Raw genomic sequence first — 22,051 nt, forward strand, 5'->3', positions numbered from 1 at the left:
TTTATCATTAAAACATTCCTTTCCAGCATATGGTCGTGTTTTCTTTAAATTAGACACTCTGGAGGAGAGGGAAAGATCAAACTCTGATTTATTTTGTCTTCTGTCACTCTTGTTTTCAGTTTTTCAAGTTTATGCAGACACACACACATGCAGACACTCACACATACACACGCACACAAATACGGGCTCATGATCTTTCAGGGAAAATGTGTATGATTTGTATGATGTCTCTAACTTAACAGTAATGTATTCTCTGAACTGCCTAATAGTTCTATTGTCATTAACCTTAAGGTAACATTTGATATAGATGTTTTGTCTATACATCCCACTCATATGGCAAGGATGTCCTCTGGTGTTAGACTTCTTACATTACAGTACATAAGAGACAGTGGCTGGGGGTCGTTCTAATACCACACTGGTTGGAGTTCAAGCAGTTCATTTGGCTGGTGTTGATTGTGGATGTGTAAAGTCAACCATCAACATCTGAATGATATGACACAACTTCTAACCTAGTCATTTCAAACCTTTTGCATGTTTCCATTGCCAACTGAACAGAATGCATGTTCCTTGCTGTTAAACAGTTTCCATCTAGCTCCCCATCTTTATAAATTACAACTTTGAAGAATAAAAGGTCCAAAAAAAGACACAGATTGTTTATTATGTGCGTCACATTGTTCATACTGTGTGTAATTAACTCCTCCTCTGCTTATATAAACAACCAGGAAATGCCTTTACTTCCTTTGTAATTTGACTGAGCGTGGAGGTGGAGGTGTCATCTCAGAACTGAAAATGTTTTTGTTTCAAGTGGCTTTTTTGGTTGCTGTTTTGCAAGTCTATCCAACCTACGCTGTCGGGGATCAAGGTAAAATACCAAATTATTGTAGAATTCATTTAAAAGTTTCACAAATTCTCCCTCAAGACGGAGACTTCTGCTAACTAAACTGCGTCATGGCTGGGCCCTCAGAGAAAAAATACCCAGTTGTCATACTTGAGTAAAAGTAAAGATACATTAATAGAAAATGAGTCAAAGTATTCGGTTTTAAATATACTTAAGCATCAAAAGTAAATGTAATTGCTCAAATATACTTAAGTATCAAAAGTAAAAGTATAAATCATTTCAAATTCCTTATTTTTTACGGATAGCCAGGGGCATGCTCCAACACTCAGATATCATTTACAAATGAAACATGTTTTTAGTGAGTCGGCCAGATCAGAGGCAGTAGGGGGACCAGGGATGTTCTCTTGATAAGTGTGTGGTGAATTAGACCATTTTCCTGTCCTGCTAAGCATTAAAAAAAAAGTACTTTTGGGTGTCAGGGAAAATGTATGGAATAAAACGTACATAATTTTCATTAGGAATGTAGTGGAGTAAAAGTATAAATTGTGAATAGTAAAGTAAAGTACAGATACCCTAGAAAAAGACTTAAGTAGTACTATCAATAATTTTTACTTAAGTACTTTACACCACTGGTCCTGTATGAGTGCTAGTCCTCTTCTTACACAATCTTTATCTATTGTTCTTGTTCAATGTATATAGATCTCAAACCTAGTCCCTCAATATATTTTATTTTGTTTCTGTCTAAAGGAATTTGAAAGTGGCTTTAGTAATAATGCACAGAAAGTTGTCCTAAATAAAAAGTTCCTTGACATCCGTAGCATGTACTTTGGTGGAAATTTCCTGTGGAAAATTGAAGAGCAGGGATGGTGGATACGTGTATCTATACAACATTACAGGGGTATTAGACATTGCGGTGTTCAACAATAATGGGGTAAGTTGAAATCTGTGTTTTAGTTAAGCTATACAGGAAGTAACAACTGCAGGAGAGCAGTGGATGCAATCCACACAGAATTACTTGAATAAAATAATACAACTACATACAGTGCATTCGGAAAGTATTCAGACCCCTTGACTTTTTCCACATTTTGATACGTTACAGCCTTATTCTAAAATGAATCAAATAGTTTTTTCCCCTTATCAATTTACACACAATACCCCATAATGACAAAGGTTTTTAGACATTTTTGCAAATGTATTACAAGTAAAAAACAGAAATATGACATTTACATAAGTATTCAGACCTTTGTTGAAGCACCTTGGTCAGCGATTACAGCCTCAAGTCTTCTTGGGTATGACGCAACAAGCTTGGCACACCTGTATTTGGGGAGTTTCTCCAATTTTTCTCTGCAGATCCTTTCAAGATCTGTCAGGTTGGATGGGGAGCATTGCTCCACAGCTATTTTCAGGTCTCTCCAGAGATGTTTGATCGGGTTCAAGTCCGGCCTCTGGCTGGGCCACTCAAGGACATTCAGAGACATGTCCCGAAGCCCCTCCTGCGTTGTCTTGGCTGTGTACCTAGGGTCGTTGTCCTTTTGGAAGGTGAACCTTCGCCCCAGTCTGAGGTCCTGAGCGCTCTGGAGCAGGTTTTCATCAATGATTTCTCTGTACTTTGCTCCGTTCATCTTTCCCTCGATCCTGACTAGTCTCCCTGTCCCTGCAATTGAAATACATCCCCACAGCATGATGCTGCCACCACCGTGCTTCACCATAGGGATAGTGCCAGGTTTCCTCCAGACGTGACACTTGGCATTCAGGCCAAAGAGTTCAATCTTGGTTTCATCAGACCAGAGAATCTTGTTTCTCATGGTCTGAGAGTCCTTGAGGTGCCTTTTGGCAAACTCCAAGCGGGCTGGCATGTGCCTTTTACTGAGGAGTGGCTTCCATCTGGCCACTCTACCATAAAGACCTGATTGGTGGAGTGCTGCAGAGATGGTTGTCCTTCTGGAAGGTTTTCCTATCACCACAGAGGAACTCTAGAGCACTGTCAGAGTGACCATCGGGTTGTTGGTCACCTCCCAGACCAAGGCCCTTCTCCCCCGATTGCTCAGTTTGGCTGGGCGGCCAGCTCTAGGAAGAGTCTTGGTGGTTCCAAACTTCTTCCATTTAAGAATGATGGAGGCCACTGTGTTCTTGGGGACCTTCAATGCTGCAGAAATGTTTTGGTACCCTTCCCCAGATCTGTGTCTCGACACAATCCTGTCTCGGAGCTCTACGGACAATTCCTTCGACCTCATGGCTTGGATTTTGCTCTGACATGCACTGTCAACTGTGGGACCTTATATAGACAGGTGTGTGCCTTTCCAAATCATGTCCAATCAATTGAATTTACCACAGGTGGACTCCAATCAACTTATAGAAACATCTCAAGTATGATAAATGGAAACAGGATGCATCTGAGCTCAATTTCGAGTCTCATCGCAAATGGTCTGAATACTTATGAAAATAAGGTATTATAAAAATTTTTAAATACATTTGCAAACATTTCTAAAAACCTGTTTTCAATTTGTCATCATGGGGTATTCTGTATAGATTGATGAGGATTTTTGTTTATTTAATCCATTTTAGAATAATGCTGTAACGTAACAAAATGTGGAAAAAGTAAAGGGGTCTGAATACTTTCCGAATGCACTGGATGTTCCCTATTGATCATTTGACTTGCCTTTTTCCTAAACAGACTGCCATTGCCAACAGTGGAGGGGACAAGCCAATGGAAGTTGTTAAGAATGAGGTGGTAACGATGAACAACAGTGCCCTCACCCTCTATAAATGTCAAAATCTGAAAATGAACTTCATTTACATTGATTCTACACAGGTGAGCCCTGTAATTTCACATTATTTAGAGGTTGATTATAACAAACTTACACATTTAATTGAATCCCGTATTATTAGGATGCAACTGATGAAACAATATCCCTCCCCATTCCCTCTTAGCAGAAGGCTGGAACTGAGTCTAATGGTAAAGAACCCCCCGTTAAGGAGAGCTGTTCCCATTACATTGTCAAAGGTAGATAGTTGACATTCCTCTTTTCCATCAATTTCAAGTATCTTTCAAGAGCATATAGAGAAAATCACTAAATCATATGTATTATTTTGAATACTGTACATCTTTTAACCTCTCTGTCTGGCCTTCAACCATCATCCCAGGTGAGTACTGAGATGGCTAATGTCCACGATGGACAAGTGCCTTGAGAGAACAATGTCAATCCCTGGAGAATGTTTTTGTTATATTTTATTTTCTGGATGCCTGCCTGGAAATTAAACTAAGGGAAGGACTGCATAACACGTTATTCTGTGTTATTCAGTATTTTGATTGATTATGTCATGTAAATGACTTTATTCTCTCTAATCATCATTATAGATGGAGACAATCCTGATACAAACCGTGGTGACACTGGTTTGAACTGGATAATCATTGGTGAGTGTTTATGCAAATCTATCACCACAGCTTCCTCTGTATGAGCAAATTACAAGTAAATCTGACCACAAAATGATGCTACAAAGATCAACTACTGTTAGAAAGCTATTTTAAAACCTTTTCATGTTTGTGTACATATGATGTCAACATCTGATGACTACGTTTTGTTTTTCAGTTGTCGTGGTGGTCATTGCTGGTCTGCTCTTAGTGCTTTTATGTGTGCATAAACCTTGGAGAGACAAACAGCGGTGAGTACCCTATATAACTGCTTTTGTGTTTGTGAAGGGAGCTCTTTAAGTCAATTAGAATTGTTGCAGGATGAGAACAGCCTGGAACTTGCAGGCCACTTACAGACTATAGACTTGTCTGCCATTTTGTCAAGTTACTGTTGTTTATCAAACATTATCCTTCATTTCTTATTAATGTAATAATCTCATCTTTAGCAACCAAGGCCACAGAGACGTGGAAGAGGGTCAGGGCAATCCAGAACCAATCTCCATTCCTCTGATGCAGAATGAGCAACGTGATGCCAGGTAAACCTTTCCACATCACTTTAATGATCTTTAATTAACCACTGAATGATAGCGTCACTGTCTTCAGATGTTGCTTTGGGTCATATTAGTTTATTTCTCTATGGAACAGGGCTCTCCAACCCTGTTCCTGGAGAGCTACTGTCCTGTAGGTTTTCACTCCAACCCTAATCTAGCACACCTGATTCTAATAATTAGCTCAGGGATGGGCAACTGGCGGCCCGTGGATCCCGCTTTTAGATTGGTAAATTAATCTAACCAGCTACCTAAACTTGTAGTAATCATCGTCAAATTGCTGACTGGGTGGGCCTCATTGATTTTGTAAGTTACTCTCACATAGATATCATATTGACATGCAAACATTTTGGCAATCTCATTTCTCCCTTCAGAATTGATCCCATGGATCATGTTAGTCTCTGCCTCTATGGAGGACAGTGTTGTTTGTGGTGGAACATAAGTTTTAACCCTGATGATCACCCTGGTATTGCTCCCACAGGGTTAACGGCCAGACTGATGACGCACAGCTTCTGGGTCAACCTCAGAGCAATGGATGCGTGCCATATAGAAGGTGAGAATGTGTATTTCATTCCAAACACTTTTGTCTGTATGTAACTCCTGAGTGGCGCAGTGGTCTAAGGCACTGCATCGCAGTGCTAACTGTGCCACTAGAGATCCTGGTTCGAATCCAGGCTCTGTCGCAGCCGGCCGCGACCGGGAGACTCATGGGCAGCGCACAATTGGCCCAGCGTTGTCCAGGGTAGGGGAGGGAATGGCCGGCAGGGATGTAGCTCAGTTGATAGAGCATGGCGTTTGCAACGCCAGGGTTGTGGGTTCGATTCCCACGGGGGGCCAGTATAAAAAAATATAAATAAAAAAATATGTATTCACTAACTGTAAGTCGCTCTGGATAAGAGTGTCTGCTAAATGACTAAAATGTAAATGTAAAGTTGCATGTGATGGTAGAGGAGGTTCAATAACTGTTTGAGGTCATGTTTCCTGATCCAGTCTGTATCTTACTCCACAGGGAATCACACCTGACCGATGGGGCTCCAGGTCAGTGTGCTGGTGAGACTTCACCCCTCTTCTGCAGGTGAGTCAGTCCTCTGTAATTTAGGCCATGAACATGTAGACCATGTGTACCCCCCTAAAACAGATCCTTAAATTCTTATTCATGTAATAATCACCCTTAGAAGCCCAGTAGAGGAAGGTGTGCTAGAAGGGGAGGACAGGAAGCCCACAGACAGTGGGGGAACATACCCTGAATCCTGTCAGAAGACACATGCTGAACCCCCTGACATCAGGTAAACTTCACTACATATTGATACATCCTCACCAACCCCATCGTCACTTGGTTCATGTTAGCCTCCGTCTCTATAGGGGACAGTATTATGGTGGATCGTGAATGTTGATGTCTTATTTCTTCAACAGGGTTAACAACAAGACCAAGGAACTGACTCCTGATGCACAGAGTCCAGGACCTCCTCAGATGAATGGACGACCTCCCATGTCTAACAGAGTTGCAAAGGAGACCACTGGTCTATTGGACAAACAGGCCTTGGACAAGGACCAAGTCAGCAAACCTGAGTTAATAGTAAGTACTGTTTATGCCAACTGGTGAATTGTTTGGCTTAGTATCTAAAATGACAGGGCTGGTTGTCTTTTTGCTCCAGCATATTTGTAACTCTTGTGTTTTTCCTAAGGACAAAGGACCTAATGACATGGAGTCAAGAACAAGCGGTGGACGTTTGTATAACAACAGAGAACCTAATAAGATATGATAAGATACAGTAATATATGATATACAGTGCATATTATAAGATACACATATGTGACTAGCTTCATCATAATCAGTCATATCAACCCCAAGACACATTCTGAGCAGTGTGTTTTAATGAACAGTGATTTTCAGAAACCTCAACAGTTTATTAAGTTAATTCTCTATGCGACTGCTGTAATCTGGATAGGTTAGGAAACATGTTCTAGTGAAATCAGTTGAAATTCAAAAACAGCCCAAGACTTTTAGATAACTAAAATGACAAAATTACTATTATCTAAATTATTATTATCTACATTTTGTATTACTATTGAAAATGACTGCGACTTATGACTGATTATGATACAGCATGTCACATATTAGCTATACAACATTATAATGATATGAAAGTATGGTAAGATCATACTTACACTAGTATTGTATAATATACATACAAGCTAATATATATCACATTCACATGAGAAGATGGATAAAACGTAAACCTCTTTACTATAGACATTTCCAAGGTCATGAGGTCTCAATGTCTTGTGGACATGTCAAATACAGCTAAACATTGACCCAGCGTTATTTACACAGTATATACAAAAGTATGTGGACACCGCTTCAAATGAGTGGATTTGGCTATTTCAGCCACACCGTGTCTGACAGATGTATAAAATCGAGCACACAGCCATGCAATCTCCATAGACAAACATTGGCAGTAGAATGGCCTTACTAAAGAGCTCAGTGACATTCAATGTGGCACCATCATAGGATGCCACCTTTCCAACAAGTCAGTTCATCAAATTTCTGCCCTGCTAGAGCTGCCCCTGTCAACTGTAAGTGCTGTTATTGTGGAGCAACAACGGCTCAGCCCCAAAGTGGTAGGCCAGCCAAGCTCACAGAATGGGACCGCTGTGTGCTGAAGCACGTAACGCGTAAAAATCGTCTGTCCTCAGTTGCAACACTCACTACCGAGTTCCAAACTGCCTCTGCAAGCATCGTCAGCACAAGAACTGTTCATCAGGGCTTCATTAAATTGGGTTTCCATGGCCGAGCAGCCGCACACAAGCCTAAAATCACCATGCACAATTCCAAGCGTTGGCTGGAGTGGTGTAAAGCTTGCCGCCATTGCACTACGAAGCAGTGGAAACGTGTTCTCGAGAGTGATGAATACCGCTTCACCATCTGGCAGTCCATCGGACAATTCTGGGGTTGGTAAATGCCAGGAGAATGCTACCTGCCCCAATGCATAATGCCAACTGTAAAGATGGAATAATGGTCTGGACCTGGTTTTCATGGTTCAGGCTAGGACCCTTAGTTCCAGTGAAGGGAAATCTTAACGCTACAGCATACAATGACATTCTAGATGATTTGGTGCTTCCAACTTTGTGGCAACAGTTTGGGGATGTCCCTTTCCTGTTTCAGCATGACAATGCCCCCATGCACAAAGTGAGGTCCATACAGAAATTATTTGTCGAGATCGGTATGGAAGAACTTGACTGGCCTGCACAGAGCCCTGACCTCAACCCCATCGAAAACCTTTGGGATGAATTGGAACGCTGACTGCGAGCCAGGCCTAATCTCCCAACATCAGTGCCCGACCTCACTAATGCTCTAGTTGCTGAATGGAAGCAAGTCCCCGCAGCAGTGTTCCAACATCTAGTGGAAAGCCTTCCCAGAAGAGTGGAGGCAGTTATATCAGCAAAGGAGGGACCAACTCCATATTAATGCCCATGATTTTGGAATGAGATGTTTGACGAGCAGGTGTCCACATACTTTTGGTAATGTAGTTTAGAAGAGACGTCATTCTCACAGTGCCCAGTCTAAGAAGCTCTATTTTACTGAAGCAATTAATAATTATTTCTGAATTGAGAGCTAGCATGTCAGTGTTAAAATAACTTGCATGTCCCAACTTCAGCAAAATTTTTCCTTTAGAGACTAGAAGATACTACAACAGACTTTATTTAAACCCCCGTTTTCATAGGAAAGCATGATTGACCAGTTAAAACAGTTAACACTTCATATGGATGTTCTCTTTATAATGCATTATAGGTGCATTAATAACACCTTCTATGCATAATGTATCATAATGCACAACATAGGTGCTAATAACTACTCATGAACATCTATAACTGCATAGAGCATTATCACCAGGATGTGTAATGCCTTATGAAGCAAAGTATTACTATGCCAGATGCCATATTTGAAAAGCTCATTAGGAGCATTTTATTATACATTCTGTGCTCATTAAGTGGTAGGCTATATTCTAATTTCACTGCACACCCTCTTACACCTATGTACTTTGTCTTGCAGGCATAAAGGGATAATTCACCCATATTGCAAAATTACAAAATTACATACCCTGTAAGCAGTCTATGGACAAGGTAAGAAAGCAATCAATGCTTTGGTTTTGTTTACTCTACTTGGTCACAGAAATGCTAACGTTGTAGCATTTGTGGCACAAATCCAAGTCAATAATCCTGTTATAAGCATTTTTCGCAAATCATCCTGAAGTGTCTACACTTGATTGTGTAGCTCAATTAAGTTATTTTAAGATGATTTGGACATAAAGCACATAAAAAATGCTTTAAAGGGGATACTGCCTTAACATTACTTGACATTGGATTCGATCTACAAAGTTAGCGTTTGAAGACAGTGGCCAGGTAAACAAAACCATAGCATGGATTGCTCTCTGAGCTTCTCCATAGACTGTTTACAGGGTAAGGAAACCAAATGTCATTTAGGTGAACTGTACCCTTTAACGGGAGTGTGGAACTCCTACGTGAAGTTGTTACAGTATACCCCTCTGACACATTTCCTAAAGAGCATTTCATGTAGGTCTTATCACTTAGCTTCATAATCATAAGGCGTTATGCTGCCTGGAATATATAGACATTTGTTAGCAGCCATTAGTGCCTATGTAATGTATTATAATCTATAATGCATAGATGATAAGGTATTTATAAAGGCACTTGTAACGCATTATGAAAAGGGTATTCATAGGAAGTGTTACCCGCAGTTCTTGAGGAAGGAACTGTACCCCATGTCCCCACCTACTGGTGACATTGTGCAAGATACCACACCTTTAGACATGGTGTAGCTATGTTGATATTTGTGTTCACCGTTTCATTAGAATGTTTATCACATTGAGAGTATCTGTCAGGTCAAATGACTTAGGTGAATTACATACCCACATACTTTGAGACCTTATAACCTTAGTGTCAGAAAAGGTTCATTTTCTTCATATTTTGATGATGGTTATTTTACTTACTTGTAATGTATTTGATATGTCATGTCTGTGGGTTGGTCCCATACATGTATGAATGGCTTTCGTCTGATGCTTTTATGGTTAGTTACCTTATACATGTATTTAGTTTGATTTTCTTATTACATTTTCATTACCAATTTATAGTACTATGCATTTTGACTGTTGGATTGACAGTCTGCTCATACATTGCTTATAATCAACCAATACAAGTGAGTGAGTGAAGACTATTGTTTAATGAACGACTCAGGTCTGATGTATACAATTGTCCCTCATAATCTCTTGTATTATTTGTAACAAACCTTCTGCATGTATTCGTTTGAACCTCCACATTATTGTCATTGTCATATATACTTTTAAGCCTGCAAATTTAGGAAGGCTATTCTGCAGAGTTTAATTTTTTATATAATAGAAATGTAGAAGCTAAGATTGCTTCTTATTATTATAATATGCGTTTCATTCCCTTTTATCATTAAAACATTCCTTTCCAGCATGTGGTTGTGTTTTCTTTAAATTAGACACTCTGTAATGGAGGGAAAGATCAAACTGATTATTTATTTTGTATTCTGTCACTCTTGTTTTCAGTTTTACAAGTTTATGCAGACACACACACGTGCCACACTAATGCTCCTGGGTTCTACAGTAGCTACTGTAGACCCTCATATAAGTGATCATGTACATAGACTGTATGGAGTCTAAAGTACTGTCTGTCTGATGCGTTCACCAGTAACACACAGGAGACAATGATGGTATGGCACAGTATGGTACAGTATGGTATGGATGATGACTTTACTGATGTTTTCCTATTTCTTCCCACTCTGAAATGTACCACGTGATTGTAATAATGATATTCTCTTCACACCCTCCACTCACTGAAGGTCAGATGTCACAGTTAACCTAGAGTGTTCATCATCTTTATAAACATGTTAAAAACGCTAACTGCTTGTGATCACTTTACCCATTGAATCATTCAAAGAGTTGTCTACCATGAGCTAAAGTTATCCACCATGAAGTAAAGTTATCTACCATGAAGTAAAGCTATCCACCATGAGGTAAGATTCAACAAAAGTACAGTACAACAAGAGCCCCTTCTATTGGTCAGAAGTGTTGTGTGCAGGACCCTGAGTTTATACTGACCTTGTGACCTTCTAGACAGGTAGGAGGAGACAGGTAATATGGACTTAGAAATGAGTTCTGCACCTTAGACACATTGCAGTGCACCACCTACAGTGCACTAAAGCATAACACTATTATCAGACTACCCCACCAGTAGGAATCAGGTCAAGTTGTCATCCTACTGGAGGCTTTACATGGTGAAAGGAAAATTGATTGAAAATATTGTGACTTTTTCATTTGAATGCCTTAATTAGTTTAATGTTCACAAAACGTTACAATATTTCTCCAACAAACCAGATGGGTTTATTGTTGCTCCTCCTTGTGATGTAACTTCTGTTTATGACTCAACAAGAGAAATGCTGTCTTTCCCGCCTTCATTTGCTTTGCACCGACAGACTGGAACTCAGCACGCAGCACACAGTTGTTTGTAATAAGGGACCACAATGTCTATTTCTTCTCTATTTGTTTTGTTATTGACAATCCTCCTGTTAATTCAAGGGAGGAACATTGTCTTGACTTTGTATTTTTCTGGGTGCGCTGACTTTTCATATGTTTTAGTCTCCCCAATGTGTGGGAGCCACCCTGAATTCCTGGCACGTATTTAGTGTAGTTGGTTTAGCTTTTTGGATGTCTTGAGGGTTTGCTTATCTCTTTGCTATTCGCCGTTACATATCTCAGGAAAGAAAGATTGCAAAATACAAATTGTCCCACAACCAGTTTTTCTTCAAAATAGCGTTGGCAGCAAAGCATTTTTGGGGGCGTTGGCTACAGTACCAGCACTGTTACAGTATATTTTTGGTTGTGAGATGTCTCTCCTGCACTCCTACAAACTACAGTGGGGAGAACAAGTATTTGATACACTGCCGATTTTGCAGGTTTTCCTACTTACAAAGCATGTAGAGGTCTGTAATTTTTTATCATAGTTACACTTCAACTGTGAGAGACGGAATCTAAAACAAAAATCCAGAAAATCACATTGTATGATTTTTAAGAAATTCATTTGCATTTTATTGCATGACATAAGTATTTGATCACCTACCAACCAGTAAGAATTCCGGCTCTCACAGACCTGTTTGTTTTTCTTTAAGAAGCCCTCCTGTTCTCCACTCATTACCTATATTAACTACACCTGTTTGAACTCGTTACCTGTATAAAAGACACCTGTCCACACACTCAATCAAACAGACTCCAACCTCTCCACAATGGCCAAGACCAGAGAGCTGTGTAAGGACATCAGGGATAAAATTGTAGACCTGCACAAGGCTGGGATGGGCTACAGGACAATAGGCAAGCAGCTTGGTGAGAAGGCAACAACTGTTGGCGCAATTATTAGAAAATGGAAGAAGTTCAAGATGACGGTCAAACACCCTCAGTCTGGGGCTCCATGCAAGATCTCACCTCGTGGGGCATCAATGATCATGAGGAAGGTGAGGGATCAGCCCAGAACTACATGGCAGGACCTGGTCAATGACCTGAAGAGCGCTGGGACCATGTCTCAAAGAAAACCATTAGTAACACACTATGCCGTCATGGATTACAATCCTGCAGCGCACGCAAGGTCCCCCTGCTCAAGCCAGCGCATGTCCAGGCCCGTCTGAAGTTTGCCAATGACCATCTGGATGATCCAGAGGAGGAATGGGAGAAGGTCATGTGGTCTGATGAGACAAAAATAAAGCTTTTTGGTCTAAACTCCACTCGCCGTGTTTGGAGGAAGAAGAAGGATGAGTACAACCCCAAGAACACCATCCCAACTGTGAAGCATGGAGGTGGAAACATCATTCTTTGGGGATGCTTTTCTGCAAAGGGGACAGGACGACTGCACCGTATTGAGGGGAGGATGGATGGGGCCATGTATCGCAAGATTTAGGCCAACAACCTCCTTCCCTCAGTAAGAGCATTGAAGATGGGTCGTGGCTGGGTCTTCCAGCATGACAACGACCCGAAACACACAGCCAGGGCAACTAAGGAGTGGCTCCGTAAGAAGCATCTCAAGGTCCTGGAGTGGCCTAGCCAGTCTCCAGACCTGAACCCAATAGAAAATCTTTGGAGGGAGCTGAAAGTCCGTATTGCCCAGTGACAGCCCCGACACCTGAAGGATCTGGAGAAGGTCTGTATGGAGGAGTGGGCCAAAATCCCTGCTGCAGTGTGTGCAAACCTGGTCAAGACCTATAGGAAACGTATGATCTCTGTAATTGCAAACAAAGGTTTCTGTACCAAATATTAAGTTCTGCTTTTCTGATGTATCAAATACTTATGTCATGCAATAAAATGCAAATTAATTACTTAAAAATCATACAATGTGATTTTCTGGATTTATGTTTTAGATTCCGTCTCTCACAGTTGAAGTGTACCTATGATAAAAATTACAGACCTCTACATGCTTTGTAAGTAGGAAAACCTGAAAAATCGGCAGTGTATCAAATACTTGTTCTCCCCACTGTTTATCACTATATGTTAATGTTATCAGGGTCTGCAAACTTAAACTGTTTTTATTTAATCAAAACACATCTGGTTTGTGTCGTAAGTTTCAAATGTTCTATTTAACCTTTGTTTAACCAGGAAGTGGTCAGAGTATCTCTCCCAAGGGATACCTGGATAGAGGTACAAGGCTTTATATTAGTTAGACTGTGGAAGATAAGAGGACAGGGTTAACCTGTTAGCCTAGTATAATGTAGCTTAGCTTAATCATGAACACAGAAAGGTGTGGTGCAGCTGAACTATCCACACAGACCCCCCATACACCCCTCCCTCCCTCCCTCCCTCCCACTCCTCTCCACCAACCCCCATTATTCCAAATTCCTCAGAATTCCATAAGTGAAACCTGTTACCTTCTGTATCCTCCCACCCCCAAACTTTGAAAAAGAAAGATGGATGGAGGGAGGAGAGGATATATGGCTACAAATAGTGATGCAAACATGATCATACGTTATTGTCGTTATAAAGCAGGCTGCTTCTTCTGGACATTTGTATCTCTTCAGTAATTAAAGATATGTGCTGTAGATGGCTGTGGTAATTGTTTTTCAACACACAATATCTCTTCCTCCTTTTTTCTACAGGATGTTGGGGCGAAGAAGAAACAAAGAATGTTAGTTGTGCAAGCCTCCGATTTGGAAATACTTACAAATACTGTGTAGATGAGAAGGAGAAACCTAAATGTGTGGATTGGGACTCAGTGGATTCCAATAATGTAAGATATCTGTTTATTGTATCTCACAAGACTCTCGTGACTACAACTACAGATGATGTACGACTTGCAAACTGGGGATTCAATATGATTCACAGGCTTCACTATCAGACTACTATAGAATCAGAAATATGACTGTCTTTCACACTTCAGTGTAGACAGTAGATACATTTTAATGACAAATGTATTCAAACATGTAGAAGATTGTTTTTGAGTGGTAGATGTCCAACTTTACTTATGTATTTTTTCTTCCACAGACTTCTATGCGGCTTGCGGAACTTTGCCAACACAAAAAGACTACAGAAGCACCCACTACTCCAGTATCACCCTCCCAGAGTGTGTGAACGTAAACCACATTGCCAGAAGTGATTTGACTGTGAGTATGGCTATTTATCACTGCCGTTTAGGCTATGTACAGTTACCTTGTAAAGTACAATACCAGATCAAACATTCCAGTTGCATGTTAACAATATGATTATAAAAAGTAAATATATTGATGTTATCATATTTCGGAATCAGGAGCATTGGACCCATTTCAATTTGTCCGGTGCATCAGGTGAGATGTGTATATTGCTTTTCAAGTTTGTTGTTTTGTTTCACATATTCATATATATATATATATACAGTGAGGGAAAAAAGTATTTGATCCCCTGCTGATTTGTACGTTTGCCCACGACAAAGAAATGGTCAGTCTATAATTTTAATGGTAGGTTTATTTGAACAGTGAGAGACAGAATAACAACAAAAAATCCAGAAAAACGCATGTCAAAAATGTTATAAAATGATTTGCATTTTAATGGAGGGAAATAAGTATTTGACCCCCTCTCAATCAGAAAGATTTCTGGCTCCCAGGTGTCTTTTATACAGGTAACGAGCTGAGATTAGGAGCACACTCTTAAAGGGAGTGCTCCTAATCTCAGTTTGTTACCTGTATAAAAGACACCTGTCCACAGAAGCAATCAATCAATCAGATTCCAAACTCTCCAACATGGCCAAGACCAAAGAGCTCTCCAAGGATGTCAGGGACAAGATTGTAGACCTACACAAGGCTGGAATGGGCTACAAGACCATCGCCAAGCAGCTTGGTGAGAAGGTGACAACAATTGGTGCGATTATTTGCAAATGGAAGAAACACAAAAGAACTGTCAATCTCCCTCGGCCTGGGGCTCCATGCAAGATCTCACCTCGTGGAGTTGCAATGGTCATGAGAACGGTGAGGAATCAGCCCAGAACTACACGGGAGGATCTTGTCAATGATCTCAAGGCAGCTGGGACCATAGTCACCAAGAAAACAATTGGTAACACACTACGCCGTGAAGGACTGAAATCCTGCAGCGCCCGCAAGGTGCCCCTGCTCAAGAAAGCACATATACATGCCCGTCTGAAGTTTTTTCCAATGAACATCTGAATGATTCAGAGGAGAACTGGGTGAAAGTGTTGTGGTCAGATGATACCAAAATTGAGCTCTTTGGCAGTAACTCAACTCGCCGTGTTTGGAGGAGGAAGAATGCTGCCTATGACCCCAAGAACACCATCCCCACCATCAAACATGGAGGTGGAAACATTATGCTAACAGGGAGGGGGGGGGTTCTGCTAAGGGGACAGGACAACTTCACCGCATCAAAGGGACGATGGACGGGGCCATGTACCGTCAAATCTTGGGTGAGAACCTCCTTCCCTCAGCCAGGGCATTGAAAATGGGTCGTGGATGGGTATTCCAGCATGACAATGAACCAAAACACACGGCCAAGGCAACAAAGGAGAGGCTCAAGAAGAAGCACATTAAGGTCCTGGAGTGGCCTAGCCAGTCTCCAGACCTTAATCCCATAGAAAATCTGTGGAGGGAGCTGATGGTTCGAGTTGCCAAACGTCAGCCTCGAAACCTTAATGACTTGGAGAAGATCTGCAAAGAGGAGTGGGACAAAATCCTTCCTGAGATGTGTGCAAACCTGGTGGCCAACTACAAGAAACGTCTGACCTCTGTGATTGCCAACAAGGGTTTTGCCACCAGTTACTGAGTCATGTTTTGCAGAGGGGTCAAATACTTATTTCCCTCATTAAAATGCTAATTAATTTATAACATTTTTGACATGCGTTTTTCTGGATTTTGTTGTTGTTATTCTGTCTCTCATTGTTCAAATAAACCTACCATTAAAATGATAGACTGATCATTTCTTTGTCAGTGGGCAAACTTACAAAATCAGCAGGGGATCAAATACTTTTTTTCCCTCACTGTATATATATATATATATATATATATATATATATATATTGTCTTGTTCTAGATGAGCCAAAGAAGCCTTTGGAGAAAGCGCCTGACAGTCAGAATAAAACTGCAGGTGAGTGTTCCTCTGTATTAACAGAGCAGAGCATATTGAAGGAGGGCTGTTGTTTCCAGTGGCTCTCTGTTGGGTAGTCATCAAAATGCTTCTCTGTTATGAATTTCATTAACTATGTTTATCCTGTTATTTTTAAGATAATGTAAAGCAGGATGTCGACCACAAAATCCCCAACCATGACACTCGCCCATGGCTCATCCCAGGTGAGTGAGTTCAGGTGATCATTGTGTGGTAAAGTAACACTCTCTTATTAGGCTTAAAAACATGAAATAGTTAAAAAACTATCATTGCCATTATCAATGGGCAAAACTATGTTCAATCATTTAAGTATTATTGCATCTCTGACAAGTGATCGTTGCAGTCAAATTCCACTTGACCGTTGAGTAGCCAACCTGTCAGGCATGACAATGAACTGCGGGAAAAGTGTCCTCCATTTGCAATTCAAGTGCATAGTCTTTTTTCCCCTGCCCCTGTTCTAACAGGGGCATGATAATGGCCCATTCTAAATCAAAACTAATTTCAAATATATATTATTTGGTACATGTAAAGACAAGATTAAATTGAGAATAGTCTGATGAGTGAGAATATTATCACTTGTGAATGATGCCCAGCGTGTGCTGGGCATCATTCACAAGTGACAGGCAAGAAACAGCGCATTATTTGTGACTTTTTCAAATCAGAGTCGCGTGCATCATGTAGCCTATAGCCCATAGGCCTGTATGTTTTGATAAGGTTTTATTTTCTGGATTTATTGACCGATGGCCTGTAAGGTCCGGAAAGATATGTACATGTAGTAGTATTCTAGTATTCAGCCCAACTAAAAAGCTTCAACTTCTGGAGAACACAGAATCCAGCAAATATCTATTTGAGGATCAACCATCCATCAATTCTTGAGTAAGAAGTACTTTCACTGTATAATGCTGAATATTCTACAAAGTTCAACAAATTACTTTACACATTTTCACAATACATCAAGATCAAATCAGAATGTCTGCTGCAGTTGTGACTATCTCCAGCGATGCAAAAGCTGATGTCAAGGAAAATGAGAACTGGAGCAAGGTTGTGGGACGAAATGCCTCCTCCTGACAAAGGAGGAGACCATGGCCAACACCATCAATGAGGAGGAGCTCTACCACAGTCTCATACATGAAATTAATCCAAACCACGTGCACTCTGGCATATATACAGTATCTTCTCAGTAATGAAGCAAGGGTGAAGCTTCTGATCAGAGGAATAACAGTCAGAGGAAAACATGTAGAGTTCAAAGAGAACAATCCTTTCAGTTTGAAGTCGGGCATGGCTGACCATAACTCAATTCAAGTTACAATTAAGGAACTACATGAATCAGCAGATGATAGAGTACAGTCCCACTGTAGAGGGGGTCAGGTGATGGTAGAGTACAGTCCCACTGTAGAAGGGGTCAGGTGATGGTAGAGTACAGTCCCACTGTAGAGGGGGTCAGGTGATGGTAGAGTACAGTCCTACTACACTGGAAAACATAAGGTGCAGAGAGGAAACTTTCTCACACTATGTGCAGGACAACAATCCTGTTCCCATGAGTAGGGCAGACGTACCACATATCTCAGCTGAAATGACAGAAAGTGAGATTGAGGTTGAACAGGATAATTCCTCAGCTCCCAAGGACAAAGGTGGAGTGAATGAAACATTGGAGTTGGTACCTGGTAAGCCAGAGTCTACAACAATGACCTCTCAATCTAAGACAAATAAGAAGAATAGGAAAAATGCTACAAATGAAGCTAGGAAAGTTTCTACTAAGCCGAGTGACAATCGGAACCAAATAAAAAAATAGAAGGATAAGAAGGGTCCCTGAAGGAGGTGCAACTCTCTGGGGAATACTAAAGAAGGCAGCCAAACATCAATGCTGGCCTTCATTCAAACAATCCAGAACCAACAAACACCCTACTGGCCCGGAGCACCAAGCTCCCCATCAGACTGGAGTTAGGACACCTGCAGAAAAGAAGACTGATATTGAGGATGTAATTCAGGGAGAAGTGGAGAAAAGTCCCCCTAATGAGCCATCCACACAAAAATCATTGATGAATGGTGGAACATGAATTAATGAAATCATCTAGGTGTGAGTAGCTTATATTACCGGGTTCAGAGAAGGACATTCTGTGTATAACCCATTTCAAGAGAATGTGCAATCTGCAGATAATCTCACCTTAATGCAAACTCTTGATACATGTCAAAAACAAAACCTGCCTTCAAGACAGAAACTCAGTTCCCTTAACCCAGCGATTTGAAAACACCGTACCGTGAACCCTTTTCAAACCGTTAATGAGGTTAAAGTGCTCTGGGACCCTCGTTCCAAGCCTACAGAAATACTGTATTAAGTCATCCGAATATTCCTATCGTTATTTCTAAGAGGGAACAGGTGGAACATTTATTGACTGACTCTAATCTTGATTTTATATTTTTCTCTGAGAAAATGGCTAAAGAAATCTTCTCCTATTTCTGCCTTTAATGTCCCTGGATACTCCATATTCAGGAGGGACAGGGGATAGGGCAGATGGGGTGCTTATTTACATGAAAGATACCATTAAATGCAATTGTATTGAATGGAAACATGCCAATGACAAGTGTCTTGAGAGACCAATGTCAATCCCTGGAGAATTTGTTTTTTTATGTTCTGTTTTCTGGATGCCTGCCTGAAGGGAAAGACTGCATATCACATTTTTCTGTGTTGTTCAGTATTTTGATTGACTATGTCATGTAAATGACTTTATTCTCTCTAATCATCCATTATAGATGGAGACAATCCTGATACAAACCATGGTGACACTAGTTTGAACTGGATAATCATTGGTGAGTGTTTACGCAAATCTATCACCACAGCTTCCTCTGTATGAGCAAATTACAAGTAAATCTGACCACAAAATGATGCTACAAAGATCAACTACTGTTAGAAAGCTATTTTAAAACCTTTTCATGTTTGTGTAAATATGATGTCAACATCTGATGACTACGTTTTGTTTTTCAGTTGTCGTGGTGGTCATTGCTGGTCTGCTCTTAGTGCTTTTATGTGTGCATAAACCTTGGAGAGACAAACAGCGGTGAGTACCCTATATAACTGCTTTTGTGTTTGTGAAGGGAGCTCTTTAAGTCAATTAGAATTGTTGCAGAGGGTATGTGTTAGTTATGAGGCTAGTTCTCTCTGTCTTACTTTTAGTGTTTAAAGTCAGACCAATGGGGTCCTAGCAGGTAACAAACAGGATTAGAACAGCCTGGAACTTGCAGGCCACTTACAGACTATAGACTTGTCTTCCATTTTGTCAAGTTACTGTTGTTTATCAAACATTATCCTTCATTTCTTATTAATGTAATAATCTCATCTTTAGCATCCAAGGCCACAGAGATGGCTCTCCAACCCTGTTCCTGGAGAGCTACTGTCCTGTAGGTTTTCACTCCAACCCTAATCTAGCACACCTGATTCTAATAATTAGCTCAGGGATGGGCAACTGGCGGCCCGTGGATCCCGCTTTTGTCACGGTTCAGACAGACGACAAGAGGACCACAATTGCGTCACACCAGAAAGTTTATTAAAACTTAAGGGAAAAGGGAAGTAGGGAGTGAGTGAAGGCTCCAGGGGTTATCCCGTCCAATGTGCTGGGTCTGTGCCCCCCCCCAGTGGCAGCGGTGCGTCCGATGACGCCGGTGGTTGGTGGTCCAGAAGTCCTGGGGGGGGAGGAAACACAGACACAACGGGGCGGATGAAACAAGGCAGAAGTACAGTTCAAGGGAAATCCAAATACGTTGTAGCAAGGCAGAAGGCTGGTCAGAGTTACCGGGGTCGAAGAGTAGTCAGGAGTCGTAATGGCAGAAAGCAGGTCTGGTTTTCCTGGGGCAGAAGAGTATCCAAGAATCAGGCAGGTCCGGGGTCACAAAACAAGGGTGAGCCAGAAGCGCGAGCACACAGGTTCCGGGGTGTGAGCTTTGCAGACGATCTGACAAAGGAGAGCTGAGAGACGGGACTTTAAATACTGGGAGAGGTTAGTGGGTAATGCAGCGCAGCTGGCAGAGTAATTAGAGCCGAGCAGAGCAGGGACAGGTGGAGCTCGTTAGGGCTGAGTAGAGAGAGAGAGATGAGCAGAGTGGAAGATAGTGGAAACACATTAAGGTGGTAACCCGGTGGAGTGAGAGGGCTCATGACAGAACCCCCCAAGGGACGGCCCCAGAAGTCCCAAGAGCAACACCACGCCGGGCGGGAGGAGGGGAGCCGGAGGAGGGCTAGAACTCCTCCGAACGGTCCGAGCGAACGCCCTCATCCTCGGAGGAAGCCGGAGGGCCGTGGGTCGGGGAGATGGGACAGGTCCCGAGACAGGATCAGGCACAGGACAGGAAGCCGAGCGGGCAGGACGGTTAGGGGATCCCTCTGGGGCGGCCCCTACGGATTGCAGGTTGATCAGGATGCCGTTGGTGGAAGGCGGTGATGAGAGTCCTATCCACAATCCGACTAGCTGGCACCCAGGTCCTCTCCTCAGGTCCATAGCCCTCCCAGTCAATGAGGTACTGGAGACCCCTACCCCTCCGTCTGGACCGAAGCAGGCGGCGGACGGTGTAAACCAGACCACCATCGACGAGCCGTGGAGGAGGAGGACAAGGCGCAGCAGGGACCAGCGGACTCTCATGAATGGGCTTAATCTTAGACACATGGAAAGTGGGGTGCACCCTCATGGAATTAGGCAGTTGGAGCCGGACAGCAGTTGGGCTAATCACTCTTATGATAGGGAATGGACCAATGAACCGAGGTGCCAACTTCTGCGACTCCACCCTGAGTGGCAGGTTCCTTGACGACAACCACACCCTTTGACCAACATGGTAGGTGGGAGCAGGGATTCTCCGACGGTTGGCCCCGGTAGTGTAGCTGGCAACGGATCTGAGAAGTGTGGCTCGGGCCTGTGACCAGGTGCGGCGACATCGACGGGCAAACGCAAGTGCAGATGGGCAAGTAACCTCCCCTTCCTGACTGGTAAATAGAGGAGGCTGGTATCCATAAACACATTGGAAAGGGGACATACCGATGGCAGAGCAGGTCAGAGAATTGTGTGCGTACTCCACCCATGTCAATTGCTGCGACCAGGAGTGGGGGTTGCGTGAAGTCATGCATCGCAGTGCCTTCTCGAGCTCCTGATTTGCCCGCTCTGACTGCCCATTGGATTGGGGATGGAATCCGGAAGTCAGACTGACTGTGGCTCCCAGCAGGTGACAGAACTCCTTCCAAAAAGCGGAGGAGAATTGTGGACCACGGTCAGAAACTACATCCTTTGGCAGTCCGTGGATCCGGAAGACGTGTTCCAGGACCACCTGGGCGGTCTCCTTGGCGGTTGGGAGCTTGGGGAGGGGAATGAAGTGTGCCATCTTGCTGAATCGGTCAACTATGGTGAGAATGACGGTCTTGCCCCTTGAAGGGGGCAGCCCCGTGACAAAGTCAAGGGCGATGTGAGACCAGGGACGTCTGGGCACAGGCAGGGGCTGCAGCAATCCGGCTGGGGGCTGGCAGGACGACTTGTGTTGGTTGCAGATGGGGCAGGCTTGGACGAATTCCCGTACATCCTTTCTCAGAGCGGGCCACCAGAACCTCTGGGCG

General features: G+C 42.3%; 1 protein-coding gene across 2 annotated transcripts; it reads left to right on the top strand.

The window, feature by feature from the left end:
• The first annotated feature begins 758 nt into the window (after positions 1-758).
• On the top strand, positions 759-7,202 carry LOC121551319. 2 transcript variants are annotated; one of them, XM_041863912.1, is made up of 12 exons: positions 759-862; positions 1,657-1,769; positions 3,513-3,650; positions 3,770-3,842; positions 4,197-4,253; positions 4,429-4,501; positions 4,697-4,786; positions 5,280-5,351; positions 5,808-5,873; positions 5,974-6,084; positions 6,212-6,374; positions 6,484-7,202. In XM_041863912.1, exons 1-12 carry the CDS (start codon positions 790-792, stop codon positions 6,559-6,561), a joined length of 1,107 nt encoding a protein of 368 aa, XP_041719846.1. In that variant the 5' UTR covers positions 759-789; the 3' UTR covers positions 6,562-7,202. The 2 variants fall into 2 exon arrangements, with proteins under 2 accessions (XP_041719846.1, XP_041719847.1); XM_041863913.1 differs by having other exon boundaries at positions 3,773-3,842.
• The last annotated feature ends 14,849 nt before the right edge of the window (positions 7,203-22,051 follow it).

Source organism: Coregonus clupeaformis, chromosome 35 (assembly GCF_020615455.1).
Source record: "Coregonus clupeaformis isolate EN_2021a chromosome 35, ASM2061545v1, whole genome shotgun sequence".
NCBI classification, from domain to species: Eukaryota; Metazoa; Chordata; class Actinopteri; order Salmoniformes; family Salmonidae; genus Coregonus; species Coregonus clupeaformis.